Source organism: Scyliorhinus torazame, chromosome 9, assembly GCF_047496885.1.
Source record: "Scyliorhinus torazame isolate Kashiwa2021f chromosome 9, sScyTor2.1, whole genome shotgun sequence".
NCBI classification, from domain to species: Eukaryota; Metazoa; Chordata; class Chondrichthyes; order Carcharhiniformes; family Scyliorhinidae; genus Scyliorhinus; species Scyliorhinus torazame.
The window spans coordinates 96928152-96944670 of NC_092715.1; the positions used below are offsets into that span (position 1 = coordinate 96928152).

The window sequence follows — 16519 nt, forward strand, 5'->3', positions numbered from 1 at the left end:
CAATGCTGCGCTGTACACGCACAACAGAAACAATAGAGATGGCGGCGGAGGCGTTTGTGAAGGCAGAAAGTTTGGCACTGGACTGATTTGGACTTATTGACGATTTTTGACTTAGTTATTCTTTGTTTATCTTTTGATAGGTTCTTTTCTCTTGTATGGGTGATATGGTTAACAATGTTTTTGATGTAATGGAGATTTAGAAACATGGAAGATAGAAGCAGGAGGAGGCCATTCGGTCCTTCTGGCCTGCTCCGGTATTTATTATGATCAAGGCTGATCATCAAGTTCAATACCGTGGGCAGCACGGTAGCATTGTGGATAGCACAATTACTTCACAGCTCCAGGGTCCCAGGTTCGATTCCGGCTTGGGTCACTGTCTGTGCGGAGTCTGCACATCCTCCCCGTGTGTGCGTGGGTTTCCTCCGGGTGCTCCGGTTTCCTCCCACAGTCCAAAGATGTGCAGGTTAGGTGGATTGGCCATGATAAATTGCCCTTTGTGTCCAAAATTGCCCTTAGTGTTGGGTGGGGTTACTGGGTTATGGGGATAGGGTGGAGGTGTTGACCTTGGGTGGGGTGCTCTTCCCAAGAGCCGGTACAGACTCGATGGGCCAAATGGCCTCCTTCTGCACTGTAAATTCTATGATCTATACCCTGATCCCGCCTTCCCCCCATAACCTCTGATCCCTTTAGCCCCAAGAGCTATATCTAATTCTTTCTTAAAATTACACATCGTTTTGGCCTCAACTACTTTCTGTGGTCACGAATTCCAGATTCACCACTCTCTGGATGAAGAAATTTCTCCTCCCCTCAGTGAGGGGCGAATCAGTGGAGGTTTCTGCACTCACAGGACAAGAAGTATTCATTCTTCTCACCGGTACACAAGGTGTACTCGAGGATCGGTTGTTTTGTGATAGGGAAGGTGTTGCTGACTGGGGTGAAGAAGACAGAGTACTCGGCAATCGTGATATCAGACCATGCTCCGCACTGGCCGGGTACAGGTAGTCAAAATTAATATTTTGCCATGGTTTCTGTTTTTGTTCCAGTGTCTACTGGTCTTTTTGCCAAATGTATTTTTTCGAGGGGTGGATAGGTTTGTCTTCTCGCTTGTGTGGGCGGAGAAGGTAACGCGAATAAGGGGGTGCTCCAATGGGGTGGCAGTCAGGGGGTGGGAGGGGGTTTGGCCCTCCGAATTTGTTGCACTATTACTGGGCGCCGAATGCGGAGAAGGTGTAGAATTGGAGTAAGGAGGTGGTGGCTCTGTGGGTGCGGTGGAGGTGGGTTCCTGTAAGGGGTTGGGAAGCGGGTGCTGGCAACGGCACCACTACCATTTGTCTCGGGGAAGTACTCGGGTAGTCCTGTGGTGGTAAACAGGTTGAAGATTTGGGGGCAATTCTGACAGCACCTCAATTTGAGGACAGGGTCAAGAGTGATGCCAATAAGAGGGAATCATGGGTTCGAGCCAGGGAGGATGGGTGTGAGGTTTCAGGGATAGGAGGAAAAATGGGTAAAAGAGATGAAGTATCTGTTTCTGGAACGGAAGATTCGCAAGTCTGGAGGACCTGGGGATGAAGTATGGGCTCCAACATGAGGAGGGCTTCAGGTATATGTAGGTGGCACAGTCATCCACGTTGTTGGGAAGAAATTCAGTCGGTGGGGGAGGCTGAAATCTGGGGTTGTTTCAGCAATCTACAGCAGGATTATGGAGAAGGACAAGGAGTCCATGGATGGGATTAAGGCCATATAGAAGGAAGAGTTGGGGAGAGAGCTGGAAGAAGGATTATGGTGCAAAGTGTTGCGAAGGTCAATGCCTCAACCTTGTGTGCGAGGTTGGGGTTGATTCAGTTAAAAGTGGTGTGCAGGGCGCACTTAACAAAGGCATGGATGAGCTGGCTGTTTGAGGGAGTGAAGGACTGTTGCGAGCGGTGTGGAAGGGGTCCAGCCAATCATGTTCATATGTTCTGGTCCTGCCCAAAGTTGGAGAAATATTGGGGGTCGTCTTTCTACACCATAGGCTGGATTCTCCATTATTGGGACTATGTCCCCACGCCGGCGTCAAAACCGTGGAAATCCTGGAAAAAAGGGCACATGAATTCCCACCCCTGCAGGGGGCTAACAGGGACCCGGAGTAAATCTCGCAGTTTTTGCTGCAGATACGGGCCCCCGCACTTCCGGGTCAGAGGCCGCGCCATGCTCCATGCGGATTCGGACTGCGGACGTAGACCCACAAAGGAGACCCCCCCCCCGATCAGCCGCCCTCCCAATCCTCAAACCCCACACAATCATAAGGCCCCCCCTGGCCTCCAATCCGCCCGCCCCTGACCAGGGCGGCCGCAGACTGAGTCCACAGCCGCCACATGAGTATGGCGACCGGCTGGAGCAGGTTAGTTCCACGCTGTTGGGACTTCGGCTGGTCGGGAGCAGAGGATGTCGGAGCGGGCTTCTGGCAATGTCCTCCGGGGGAGCGTGTACTCCCCAGTGACGCCGCTTTTCGGGGCCCGCAGAATCGGTCCCGATTTCTTGCGCGAACGTCGATTCTCCACCCCCGTGCCGGCCGCGAGTTCGGAGCGAGAATCCATCCCGAGGTCCGAGAATTTGCATATGAAACTGGAGCCAGGTCCACTGGTGGCCACATTCGGGGTGTCAGACTTGCCGGAGTTGAATAAAAATATATATTTTTTTATTAATGACTTCAACTCTACTCTTTCCTTCTGCTTGTTTTTGAAATATCATTAATACTACCTTTTCCACTTAAAGCCTTCCATCATTTACCAATTTAAAATCCCTCTGGAAGCCTTATCCCAGCCTTGGATCAGGTTTATCCCTCCTAAGTGATAGAGTTCCTTCCTAGACCAAAACTGATGCCAGTATCTCAAAAAATGGAACTCTATTCCCACACCGCCCCATCAGTTATTTGTCATTTGTTCGCATACCTAATCTTCTTATACATATGCCAATTTGCACATGGTTCAGGTAACAATCCAGAAATTCTCCGGTAACTCCTAAATCCTGGTGCTACAAGGCCTCTTCCCAACACAGACCACAATGAATGGATTTGCTTCCTCCCTCTCCAATACCCTATTATGACTATTCAATAGGTCTCTTACTTTAGTATGAGGCAGACAAAATTAGGCAGACAAGATAGCATGTGGGACTCTCAATCCTGATTACAAAAAATGCTATCTGTCCCCCTAATTATTAAATTTGCTACAAATACCACACTGCCCCCTAGACAGTTGCCTGCTGCAAGGTGCCATGGTCTGGCATTAGGCTGTTCTTTATCCTTATCCTCATCCTCATGTTGCAAGTACTTACATTTGTTGAATAGGATTAGTGTCTACAGATTCTCACTCTCTTTATCTTACCTAGACGTCCCTTACCATGTACACTATTGGTCAAACCAAACCTATTCTGAACCTACAACTTTCTACAAGAAGTTACCAAAATATGGTGCAAACTGTCCAGATTCTTCTCCCCCTTCCTTATGTTTCAAAATTTCTCCAACACCCAATTCAACTCCATGACTCGGAGCTAAAGAGATGTGAGACAAAGACATCTACTAGAGATGTGTTCATGCTGGATAGTCTTGCGGTCCACAAATTCCCACATAGCATAGATCAGACACACAGCCTGCTCAGTTTCTCAAGCATAAGATATGGAAGAGATTCTGCCCTGAGATAATAAAATATCCATATTCTTTCCTCCTGTTCATTATTTTATGCTTAATTCAGAGGATAGCTGTAAACTCAATCTAATTTTGAAACTTTTCATTTAGCAGAGGAGGAGATTATCATCTGGATTTGTTCCTAATTAGTTTCATCTCAGATAAGCTAATTACACCTCCTGAATTATTCCACAGCAAACATTCTAATTTATTACAGCTGTGTTATTCTACAAATATTCAGTCAGCAACTACAAAGTGCTTTCTGTTGTTAAAGCTGGCTGCAGGCTAAAAGCTGGACTCACACCTGTGTACCAGCTGCAGGGGCGCCCTAAAGTCCAAAACAGTCCATGAAAATCAATCCATGTTATTCTGGGCTATTGCCTTTAATGTTCCCAGATCTTAGCCTCTTCAATGGTGCCTAATACTGGTTCACCTCCATTTGGTCCTGGATTCCTTCGCATCTCAACAGGACCTTGCAATCGCTCTACCATTGCCACTAGCCTAATTCTCCCACATCCCCTACCTCCCACATGCTCCCAGATTCTGGACACCATTTCCACTGCTCCCAGGCCATAGTGCGAGCACGTTCTGATGCATTAGAACATACTGTCCACTACTCCAAGACTTTAAACGCTCTCTCTCCTTCCTCAAGCTAAACATCATGAATCCATCCCTTCACTAATGTTACCAGACCCAATTCCTGGGAGCACTCCAGACCCAGAATCCCCTATCAATTACTACGATGCCCTAGGACCCTCCACACTCAATACTGAGACACAAACCAACACCGTTCAAGTGGAAGAGGCCCCAGGTATCAGTGTTGATCTCCGGATTATACAAAATCCTAACACCTACATAAGTGCTACCATATGGCAGCTCATTTTCCCTGCTCAGGCCTGCAGCAAATTAAAAAGGAATGACATTCAACTGTGGATGTAAAATCTTCAATATGTCTTCCAGCAGTCATGGCACCAAAACACCAAAAGGGCTTTGGCTGTAGTATTATAAGCCAAGTGATCATGCCAATAAAGCAATGATAGGGATCACACCATACCTTTTGCAACAGTGCACTACAAATTCTCTTGCTTGCATATAAATTCACATTACTTGGATAGCTTCCCATTGTGCATGAAGCATTCAGTATTTTCTTTTCTCAATAATTCACCATTTAGTACATTCTCAACCCTTTCAATCTCTCTGACAATTTCTTTTATAACTGCTGGATGCATGTTGCTCATCACAGTCCTTAAGAACACCTTGGTACATGGGGTTTAATGTGCGCCATAACACCAATGTTAAACATTCATTGTGTTACATCAAGTTTGCAGAAGACAACAAAGAGAGAGAGACATTGGAGGATGAACCTTAAAATGGCATCCTCTAAATGCATTGGAGAAGAAAACTATTTTTCAATGAAGAGAAACTATAGAGGAAAAATAGAACTGAAGAAGAGAGGGGAAAGAAGCAAAAAGAGAGGGCAGAAAGGAGAGAGCAAGAACAAAAGAATGAAAGAAAGTACGCTAGAGAAAAGACAAGAGAATTATGACACTAATGCAATTCAAAGAGCAATTCAAAGAGGATGAGGCAAGGGTGGTATTAGGAACAAGGAGAGGATAGTAGGAAGAGGAGAGGTCGAGAAGCACATGATATTCTCTGCAACCCTCAGAAAAATAGAGCTGCAGCCCTTGGTGGATTCTTTCCTCATGGTGCCATATGACTTATCGCCTCCCACCTGAAATGAAAGGGGACAAAAAAGAGGGGAGCAGAAAGCAGAGGGGAGACAGAAAATACATTATATTAAAAAAAAACCACAAGCAGAAGAGAGGCAGAGGGAAATATTAACATTAAACAACAGATATGCATGAAAAATATTATATTCTGTGAATTACCATATGGAGTGCCAAGGGACTACAAAAACGATATTATATTTTTTAAATATGCTGCTCTGCCCTGACCTGAAGCCAACAACTCATAAGTATTTCTAATCTGCAAACTTCCTCACAGAGCACCAATTAAACGCTAATTGACTGCAGGCTTTGTTTACATGAGGCCTTAAGGATAGAGCACCAATTAAACACAGATCCGCCTTCGTAGCAGAATAATACTGCACATGGTACATGTTACCTTAAGGGTGAAATCAATTGTTTCCCTGTTTTAAGGCAGCATTCCTGTGAAAGGATCTGTAAATCATAGATTATGTTATCCAATACTAGAATCTCTACTGCAAAAATATTTATTGTGCAATAGAGGATATGCTATTTTATAATATCAGGAACATTGAACCCAGTAATGCAAGAAAGGATTTTAACACGCAGAAACAAAACAAGGGTGAAAAGGCACTGGATACAGATGGTTTCATGTGACATTTGAAGTAAATAGATCAACAGGTTTTGCACGTGCCAGCTTTGATACCTCTATAATTCAAACCCTATAATTAGGGTTGATTCACTAAATCTTTACAACTAGTTCAGAGCCTCGTTTCCAAAAATCACAGGCTTATACCTCATGACTTTGCGTCCATTATTAAATGGACAAAAAAAATAAATCAGGAGGAACACAACTGCAATTTCCCAATATACATGGCGGGATTCTCCGCCGGCGGAATTCTCCGTTTTGCCAGCGCCCGGGGGTTTCTCGACGGCGTGTGGCTGCCCCACAATGGGAAAGCCCATTGACTGGCCGGCGGAACGGAGAATTCCGCTGGCGGATCGAGGCAGAAAAGTGGTGTGGCGCGGCGAAGAATCCAGCCCAATATATGCTGCAGGTAGGGAAGGCTTTCAACCTTTTGCAAAATCATCATTCATATGTTCCACAATTATCAGCTACTAACTATGTTAATGCAATGATCATACAACTAAAATTACAAAAAGTAAAAAAACCTACCTCTCCAAGAGCTTCATAACGTTTCTGGTTCCATCTGTGCAAGTCCTCATGGTAGTTAAATACATACGGTTCTCCAGTTTTTATATGTCTTAACTGTCCCTCTAGGCACAAATAATACATTTTATTGACTTGTATGCAATCAAAACAAAATATATGTAACTTAAACAGGAAAACACAGGCTACAGCACGTCTTAAAACCCAGTAGTGTTAATTAGTACTGAAGTGGGAATTGGTTCAGAAGGGCACTTGGCACAAAAGATGGCTGTCTGACACACAAGATGGAGACACAGAGAATAAAGCAGACATAACTGATGCCTGGAGCCCAGCGGGGTGCCAGTGGGACAGATAGGAACAGATCCAAGGCAAAGGGAGCCAGACAGGAAGATTAAGAAATACATAAATGCGGGACACCACTTGAATAAAGCTGACCTCAGCCAAGGTGTACACAATGATATGCTAATACGAATGTCTTGGGCCATTTCCTAAAACAAAGGGACAATCGATACTGCTTTCCTGCTGCTACCTATAACCTGTAAAACCTCTAACTATAACCATGTGTAAATGGCAAAACGCTTACAAATAGCAATGTACAATCTATAAAATGTTTAAAGATAACAAGGTTATAATTGTTTTGTATCTGGGCTCATTGTGAACCCGAAGTGGCTGTTTAAAGATAACAAGGTGATAATTGTTTTGTATCTGGGCTCATTGTGAACCCAAAGTATAAAATGAATGACTGCCATTCAAACCACGAGAAAAGTTGGCTACCGTACCGCGGGGTACGTATGCTTTCTCCCGAAGCTTCGTGTAACAATAAACTGCACTGATTGAACACAGCAAGTCTGACTCCCGAAGTGGTTGATTTTCCCACAACATATTGGCGTAGTTGGCAGGGTCTTACGTCTGGTGAGTTCCGATCGAAGTCCTCGATCGGAAAGCCGGGATAAAGATCGTTTTGAATCTGCAGGAGTCAGACAGGTCAAAAGGTGCAGTTTAAAATAAGGTACCTATAGTGATAAGCATAGTGATATAAGTCTTGACTGTATAGTGACATGATAATAGATAAAGTTTCGTACTAACTGCTGATAGTATTAAGGATTTGTGGCTTGTGCTGATCAACAAACGGACAAGGTAATGCTGCCCCAAACGCCCACTGGCTGTCAAGAGGAGGAATCTCCCACGCGAGTAGGTATTGAGGCACCAAAGGCACTAAGGATTGTGAAGCGCAAGTGGCAGAAATCGGCTAACCCCGAACTCTGTAGTGGCGAACAAACGCAGAGTTCTTGTATGAAAGTAGAGCATAAGTTGGGTACTGGGCTGTTAAATGTCTTATTAGCGGTGCGGGAAAGGAGCTGATCAACTCTGACCTAGATACGAACTCCGGTGGAGAAGCACGTTGCCGAGGTGGTAATAGTGGACACCGTGAGTATAAGTCAAACCCTGAGAGACGGTAGCGATAGCGCGGCGCTGGAATAGTAATAGTGGCTGGGGGGTAGTGAAGTCCCTTCAGTAGAGAGCACACTTTGCTAGGAGGCAGCTGCGGCCGTACAGACGGTGCAAGGGTAGTAATAGTGGCTGGGGGGGGGGGGTAGTGAAGTCCCTCCAGTAGAGAGCACACTTTACTCATAGTAACCGGGGGTATTGAAGTCTGCGAGATGGCAGGCAGTGATATAAAAAGGGGATCTGCAGGTTCTCTTATCGAGGCATTTATAACAGACAGACAAGCGTTGATAAAAAAGATGAAGAAGGACGGCTGGGACACTTCCCAGACCTTAGAACAACAGAGGGGCTGGATAGACAAAGAGAAGAGAAACAAGACTAAAAAGATAGGGATAATGTTAGTACATCAGTTAGCAGGACTAACTGAACAAGTAGGCACCTCTACTGAAAAGTGGAAGGAAGACAAAGAGAAGATCAGGGAATTAGAATCTAGAGTAAGGGAACTGGATAAACACAACCACGTGTTGAGAGAACAACAAGGGAGGGGGGAAACCAATCCCCTACCTCCTTACGAGCCCACACAGCAGGGGCCAACGGCCCCTCCGGCAGGGTGAGGTGCGTTAGAATACAATTTAGCGCCAGGAACCCGAGGGGGAGCAGATGTGCAGCCAAAAGCGAATTATAAACCCTTTACCCCAGGTGAGAGACAGCAGATAATGGCTTCCCTGGGCAAATTACAACCTAGAAGTGCAAACACCAAATTCTGGGAAGAATTAGACACAATGTGGATAGGACACCAGTTACACCTAAGAGACGTACACCAGCTGGTCAGGGCAGCCTGTCCAGCAGATAAGTGGAGGCAGGTAGCTGGCGGACCCGCCACTCCTGCAGCCCAGGATTATAATGGGGGACGGTGGACACATGCCATCGCTTTAACAGCAGAGATAGATGCACAGCAGGACCCCTTCGCCCAATTTAAAACGGAAATCCAGAGAGTGTTAGGGAACTTTCCCACTAACTGGAGCAAGATCACTACCACAAGACAGCAGAAAGGGGATCGAGCTTCTGAATACGGGGAACGATTGTTCCACGTGTACCAAGAGTGCTCAGGGCAAGGGAACCCATGCCGTGGGGATCGGGCGTATATCCAAGCTTTTAAAGATGGACTCTCTAGTGCCCACCAGACTATCCTTATGTCCCAGGATTACGACGAGTTGGTAGAGTGGGCTAGCGGTGTACAGGTAGAGGAGACATCCCAGGTCAGAGCAAGACCGGAAAGAGTAGCAACCCCCAGTAACGGGAACTGGGCCAAGCCGAAACTGACCTGCCACAATTGTGGCCGGCAAGGGCACTATGCGAGGGACTGCGGGGCCCCACAGAAAGGAGACAGACCAGGAGACAGTGGGAAGCATTGCAGCCACTGTAATAAGTATGGACACTCGGAGGCAGTGTGTTGGGAGAAGCATGGGAGACCCCCGACCTGATCCAGGACCACCACAGAACCGGAGGGATCACGGAACCTCCGAGGTCAGCAGGGCTGACTGTCTGCAGCCCCCACTCACAAGGATAAAAAGGAGGGAAGAATTTATGTGTCTGCACTAGTAGGGGGCAGACAATGTGAGATGCTAGTGGACACAGGAGCGTCCATATCTGTTACCAACCTACCCTTACCCCATACAAATAAAATGATTCGCTAACCGGGATAGGAGGGAACAAAATACCCGCCTACCTGAGTGAAACCACGTTAGTAGAAATAAATAATTTGTATATACCCATGAGATTCTATGTATGCCAAAATAACGAGGGTACAATAATGGGAAATGATTTAATGAAGGAATATAAAGTTTTAATAGATTGTGGAAAGGGAGAATTGATTTGGCCAAGACAGGACGGTCGGAAAACTAAAATAGGGAAACTTACAAATCACTTGGAAACCATTAAGGTGGCCACAGTCACTGCCAGAAATTGGGAATTAGAGACAGTGGGGGTTCGGAGCCATCTGTGCTTCCATCCCCAGAGTGTGGGCGGAGACAAAATTAGATACTGGACTGACTAAAACGGACCCGATAAAGGTACCAGGACCAGAGCATAAGCCCCACCGACAGTATCCAATTAAGCCAGAGGCAGAAAAGGCCGTAGTAGAAATAGTCAAAGGGTTAATGGAGAGGGGAATCCTAAGGGAGACCACAAGCACCACTAACTCCCCAACCTGGCCAGTAATCAAGCCTGATGGGAGCTATAGGCTCACGATAGACTATACCGGACTTAATAAAGTCATGCCCAAATTGCACCCCATTGTAGCAAACCCCTCGACAATCCTGAACGGACTGTCGCAGGAACATAAAATATTCACAGTATTCGTCATAGCCAACGGATTCTGGTCTCTACCAATGGATCCAGAATCCCAGGACAAATTCGTAGGGGACAGACAATACACGTGGACCCGCCTACCACAGGGATTCCACAACAGCCCCGCTATCTTCCATCGGGTAATGAGTGACATCCTGAGTAGGGTAGAACTACCAGAGGGCAGCACGGCCCTACAATATGTAGATGATATCCTAATAGCTTCAGGGTCCAAGTCGGGACACCAGGAAGCACTGTACCTAATCCTACACGAGTTAGAAACTGCAGGGTTAAAGGAAAGCCCCAAGAAGGCACAAATCGGGACGGCACAGGTCCTATATCTAGGACATCTTATATCCCAAGGATTTAAAGCAATACCAGCAGATCGGAAGCAGGCAATTCAACAAATGCCGCGACCCGGCACCATAAGAGGGGTCAGGAAGGTGTTAGGGTTATTCAACTATAGCCGAAGTTTTATCCCTGGGGTTCGCAAAATTGGCCGAACCAATACAGGGACTAGTCAAAGGGGGAAAAACCAGCATTAGAGCCCGTAAAATGGGGACCGGAGCAGGAAGAGGCTTACAGTAAACTAAAAACAGAACTAATATCAGCCCCTGGACTAGGGTTACCAGATTCAAATAAAGACTTTCATATCCATTGTAGCAATGAGGGAGGATTCTATTCCGCAGTAGTGACACAGGACCATGGCGACAAGAGGAGACCCATAGGGTACTATTCGACTGCAGGGGGACCGACAGTCACCGGGTTGCCAAGATGCATAGCCGCTTTAGATTGTGCCGCCTGAGCCGTAAGAATTAGCGAACCAGTAGTGATGGCAGGGAACATAATCCTCCACACCAAGCACACCTTGGTGGAAATGTTAAATACGGGGAAATTGAGGTCAGTCTCGAACATGAGGAGGGCCAAGTGGGAAGCTGTCCTCCTACCTACAGAAGGGCAGCAGGGTAGCATTGTGAATAGCACAATTGCTTCACAGCTCCAGGGTCCCAGGTTCGATTCCGGCTTGGGTCACTGTCTGTGCGGAGTCTGCACATCCTCCCCGTGTGTGCGTGGGTTTCCTCCGGGTGCTCCGGTTTCCTCCCACAGTCCAAAGATGTGCGGGTTAGGTGGATTTGTCATGATAAATTGCCCTTAGTGTCCAAAATTGCCCTTAGTGTTGGGTGGGGTTACTGGGTAATGGGGATAGGGTGGAGGTGCTGAACTTGGGTAAGGTGCTCTTTCCAAGAGCCAGTGCAGACTCGATGGGCCGAATGGCCTCCTTCGGCACTGTAAATTCTATCTATGAAATACCCCCAAGCAAGTCCGTAGTAATAGTAAGAGATATAGGGGAGAATCCAGCAGAAGGGATTTTAGATACAGGAGAGCCACACACCTGTGGAGATGAAGACAGAGATGAAGGAGAAGGTAGAATAAAAGACACACCATTAACAACAGCTGAGGAGACCATCTTTGTAGATGGGTCACGAAAATATGTGGAAGGATCACCCCGGACAGGGTGGCAGTAGTGAATGATGTTAGAAACCATAAGGTCAGGAAGGATTGACAGGGGTCAATCCGCGCAAGTAGCTGAACTAGTGGCGCTCACACAGGCACTAGAGTTATCTGAGGGAAAAACCGTGAACATATACACGGATAGCCGATATGCATTTGGAATTATACATGATTACATCACAACATGGGGAAGGAGAGGGTTCATAACCACTGGCGGAACCCCTATCAAACATCAGCAAAGAATTAAGGCGCTATTAAAAGCCAGTGAGAAACCCCGAGAAGCCGCAGTAATCAATATTAAAGCGCACCAGAAGGAGCCAGGAAGAGACAACCCGGATTGGTTGACTTTCAAAGGAAACCAAGCAGCTGATGCAGCAGCACAACTGGCTCTAGAACAAAAAACAATTGGCGAGCTACCAATAGCAGCTACAGAACCAGAAGAAGAAGATATAGATATAGATATTAGGGAATTACAGGAGAACACCCCAAGTGAGGAGAGAGAGAGATGGGAAGGGCAGGGTGCAGCCAAAGGGGCTGATAATGTTTGGAGACGAGAGGATAAGGTGATAGCACCAGAATGCATACAAAACACCCTATTGGAATTACACCATGGGCTCTCGCATGTGGGTAGAGAGGCCACGATAACCAGCTTAGGAAGCTGATGGGGATAAAACAAAAATTCCATATCCCCTATCATCCACAGAGTTCTGGGATGGTGGAAGGTATGAATAGAACACTTAAGAATACATTAGCTAAAGCCATGCAAACATCGGGAAAAATGTGGACAGAGGTATTGCCCACTATACTAATGAGGCTAAGAGCTACCACAAACCGGACAACCGGATTAACCCCTTATGAGCTAATGACAGGATGGGCGATGCAATTACCAGAAAGCATCATAACAGGTGGGACCGATGTAGGTCCGCTAAAAGACAGAATCAGGAGATATGTTTCGGAACTGAGCACCCAGCTAAAAGTGATGCGCAAATTCGTAAAAGACAATCAGGAACAAAAAGACGCACAAAGGGAGCTTGAAATATTCCCTGATGTCCCAGCAGCGGGAAGTCGCGTCCTAATAAAAACACTACCTGTTAAGCCAGGATTTGCCCCAAAATGGAATGGGCCATATGAAGTCATAATTAGTGGAGACACCTGTGCCTGTATTGACATAAGAGGGAAGGGAACATGGAAACACTGGACCCAGCTGAAATTGTATAAACCTGAACATGAATGAACTAATCCGATTGCTTTCCCCCAAACACAGGAGGAGACCGCGAGCGAAGGGCCAGTGTACTCGGAAAGTGTAGAACAGTTCTGCAACCAAGCATACAGACAGATTATAAACTGTAGTGTTAGAATTGATACTTGCTCGTTGTAAAAATGTGTGTAACCACGGGGGTGATTATGATACTTTGCGTTGTCGCGACTGTAAATTTGACTGGGCTGGAGGATAATCTATTTTACAAAGCCCACATAAACTTACACGGAAATCAAACTGTATGCTACCCATTAGCGCAGTCGGTAGAAGCCCTATTTGTAGCCACCCCTGGGTGGATCCCGAGCAATTTATATACAGTTGATACATCCGGTGCACCCTGTAAGGGAGAAATCGGAAAGTATAAAAAGGGGATACAGGGGAGATGTGTAAAACTTGTAAATTCCACCGACTCTGGGGGCGGGGAGCTCCAAAAGGAGGGAGGGAAAGCTGGTCAAGATACAGCAAGCTATCCGCTTTGTTTCACAGGGCAGGGATGGGGATGTGCCTATGCCCTGGTCCCCACAAATAATTCCTGCATACAGACGCAGTGCATCCACCAGCATTGTCGGGTTAATAAAGGACAGTTTACTTGCACCTGCAATGAACTAAAATGCATGAACATAACCGCAGGAAGACAGCTCATGTGTGGGCAGTGCAATGGGACTCACGTAAGCTCAGCCACATGCACATACCCGTTTGATACTTACCAGGTGGTGGAATCAAACGGGGAGTCGGGGAACCGAGAAATTGGGAATACAGGCAGACTCATAATCAGGACACTACATGCTACTGGGCAAAGGAGGGATACGTGTTCCTCTTCAATGGAACGTACTTGACAGAAACGCTCGATCTCCCAGGCCTTTTTGCAGTGGGAACTATAGGACCACACACCGTACCATGCCCTCAGAAGGGACATATTCAGAGAAGAATAGTGACCCGGGCTATCAACAAGGAATTCTGCGCTGATTGGGAAACCCCGGGCACATTAGGATCGGGTACGGGTTCCTCGGGACTCTGTCTCGGGGGGGGGGGGGGAGCAGCAGGACTGATTAGTGCTAAGAACAGAAATGTAATTGTTTGTGGATTAACAATCTTGGGAAACAGTACCTCAAAAGCGCTAGAGGCTGTCAACCAAGAAATGGCTGAACTCAGATTATATGCACAACAGACACGGTATGCAGTAGACTACCAGTTAGCCCATCAAGGGGGAGTGTGTACAATCATAGGAGATAAATGTATAACCCATGTCATAGACAAATCCTATAATATTACAGAGGCCATTCACAATATCAGGGAACAACTGGATAACTTCAGACAGGGACCCACAAAAAGAAGTAGCTAGAGTGGCTAGTGGGAAATACCTGGGGACCCTATTTAATACACGGACTGGTCATGTTCATATCGGTCACACTGGTGTGCTGCCTTAGCTTTGGGTGTCTAAAAATCTGCTGTAGTACCGTAACAAAGGTTGTGTCAAGAGCCAGTGTCACCCTTAACAAAACCACGATATTCCCCGAAGACTCCAGGAGATGCGGAGAAAGACGGGAAGTTGCTGACCTGTATCTATGAGAGGTACAGTGGTGTTGGTCTACGGGGCTGTTGAGGCGACAACAAATATGTTGTGGGAAAATTAACCACTTCGGGAGTCAGACTTGCCGTGTTCAATCAGTGCAGTTTATTGTGACACAAAGCTTCGGGAGAAAGCGTACGTACCCCGAGGTACGGTAGCCAACTTTTCTCGTGGTTTGAATGGCAGTCATTCATTTTATACTTTGGGTTCACAATGAGCACAGATACAAAAGAATTATCACCTTGTTATCTTTAAACATTTTATAGATTGTACATTGCTATTTGTAAGCGTTTTGCCATTTACACATGGTTATAGTTAAAGAGGTTTTACAGGTTACAGGTAGCAGCAGGAAAGCAGTATCGATTGTCCCTTTGTTTTAGGAAATGGCCCAAGACATTCGTCTTAGCATATCATGGTGTACACCTTGGCTGAAGTCAGCTTTATTCAAGTGGTGTCCCGCATTTATGTATTTCTTAATCTTCCTGTCTGGCTCCCTTTGTCCTGGATCTGTTTCTATCTGTCTCACTGGCACCCCGCTGGGCTCCAGGCATCAGTTATGTCTGCTTTATTCTCTGTGTCTCCATCTTGTGTGTCAGACAGCCATCTTCTGTGCCAAGTGCCCTTCTGAACCATTTCCCACTTCAATACCATTTAATATCATTTTTTTAAATGTTGAACTCATTCACCATGTAGGAGGAAACCCATGGTTGATATTCAAACTATGTTGTTCCATGGGCAGTTAGTTGCAGTGAGTAAAGTGAACATTCGTCCTCTGCAAGTTATTCAAGGGAATTAATAATGGAAAATAAGGAAATGGCAGACGAATTGAACAAATATTTTGCATCTGTCTTCACTGCAGAGGATATAACTAACAAACCAGAAATAAGTGTGCATCAAGAGGTAAAAGGAAGGGACAAATTTAAAACAATTTACCACGGAAAGAGGACTGAGAAAATTATGAGAACCAAAAGCTGACAAGTCCCCAGGAGCTGATGAACTTCATTCTAAGTAGGGTCTTAAAAGAAGCTGCTGAGAAAGTAGCGCTGATTTTAATATTCCAAAATTCCCTAGATTCTTATCAGATTTGAAAATAGCAAACAATATAACTCAGGAAGCAGAGAGACAGAAGACAGGAAACTACAAGCCAATTAGCTTAACATCTGTCAAAGGGAATGTCACAGCAGAGTACTTAGAGAATATCAATGCAATCCAGCATTGGAGTCAACATGGATTTATGAAAAGGAAACAATACTTGACTAATTCATTAGAGTTCTTTGCATTAAGAACCTCACTGATATTACCTGCAAGTGTCTCAAAATCCCAAAGGATAACTTGAAACACTGGTTCATTTTTGTTTGAACTGATACGAGGAGCTATGTACAACCAAGTGGGGAACCAGTCCAGTCATTGTGTAAACAATTATTAAAGAATATATATTAAAGTAAAAAAAACACACTATGACACCTGTATATGAAAAACTAAACTGTGTTAGCTGAAGCTACATCCAATTTTTGCAACTGTTACCACACAGTTACCGCTTAGGTGACCAAGTCTGGAACAACTTCTCTTCCTTGTCCAGCGAAGACACAAAACTGCATCTTTTGGAGTAAAATATCTGCAATCTGCCGTGGTTCATAGAATTTACAGTGCAGAAGGAGGCCATTCGGCCCATCGAGTCTGCACCAGTTCTTGGAAAGAGCGCCCTACCCAAGGTCAACACCTCCACCCTATCCCCATAACCCAGTAAACCCCACCCAGCACTAAGGGCAATTTTGGACACAAAGGGCAATTTATCATGGCCAATCCACCTAACCTGCACATCTTTGGACTGTGGGAGGAAACCGGAGCA

At 45.8% G+C, this 16519-nt stretch overlaps 1 protein-coding gene across 13 annotated transcripts in view; it reads right to left on the minus strand.

The window, feature by feature from the left end:
* Positions 1 to 16519, minus strand: part of arb2a (ARB2 cotranscriptional regulator A) — a 1003719-nt gene that overhangs the window by 898605 nt on the left and 88595 nt on the right. For all 13 annotated transcript variants that reach the window (XM_072516284.1, XM_072516280.1, XM_072516278.1 and 10 more), the window contains one exon: positions 6545 to 6645. In XM_072516284.1, the coding sequence (XP_072372385.1) occupies positions 6545 to 6645 (101 nt within the window). The remainder of the gene's footprint in view (positions 1 to 6544; positions 6646 to 16519) is intronic.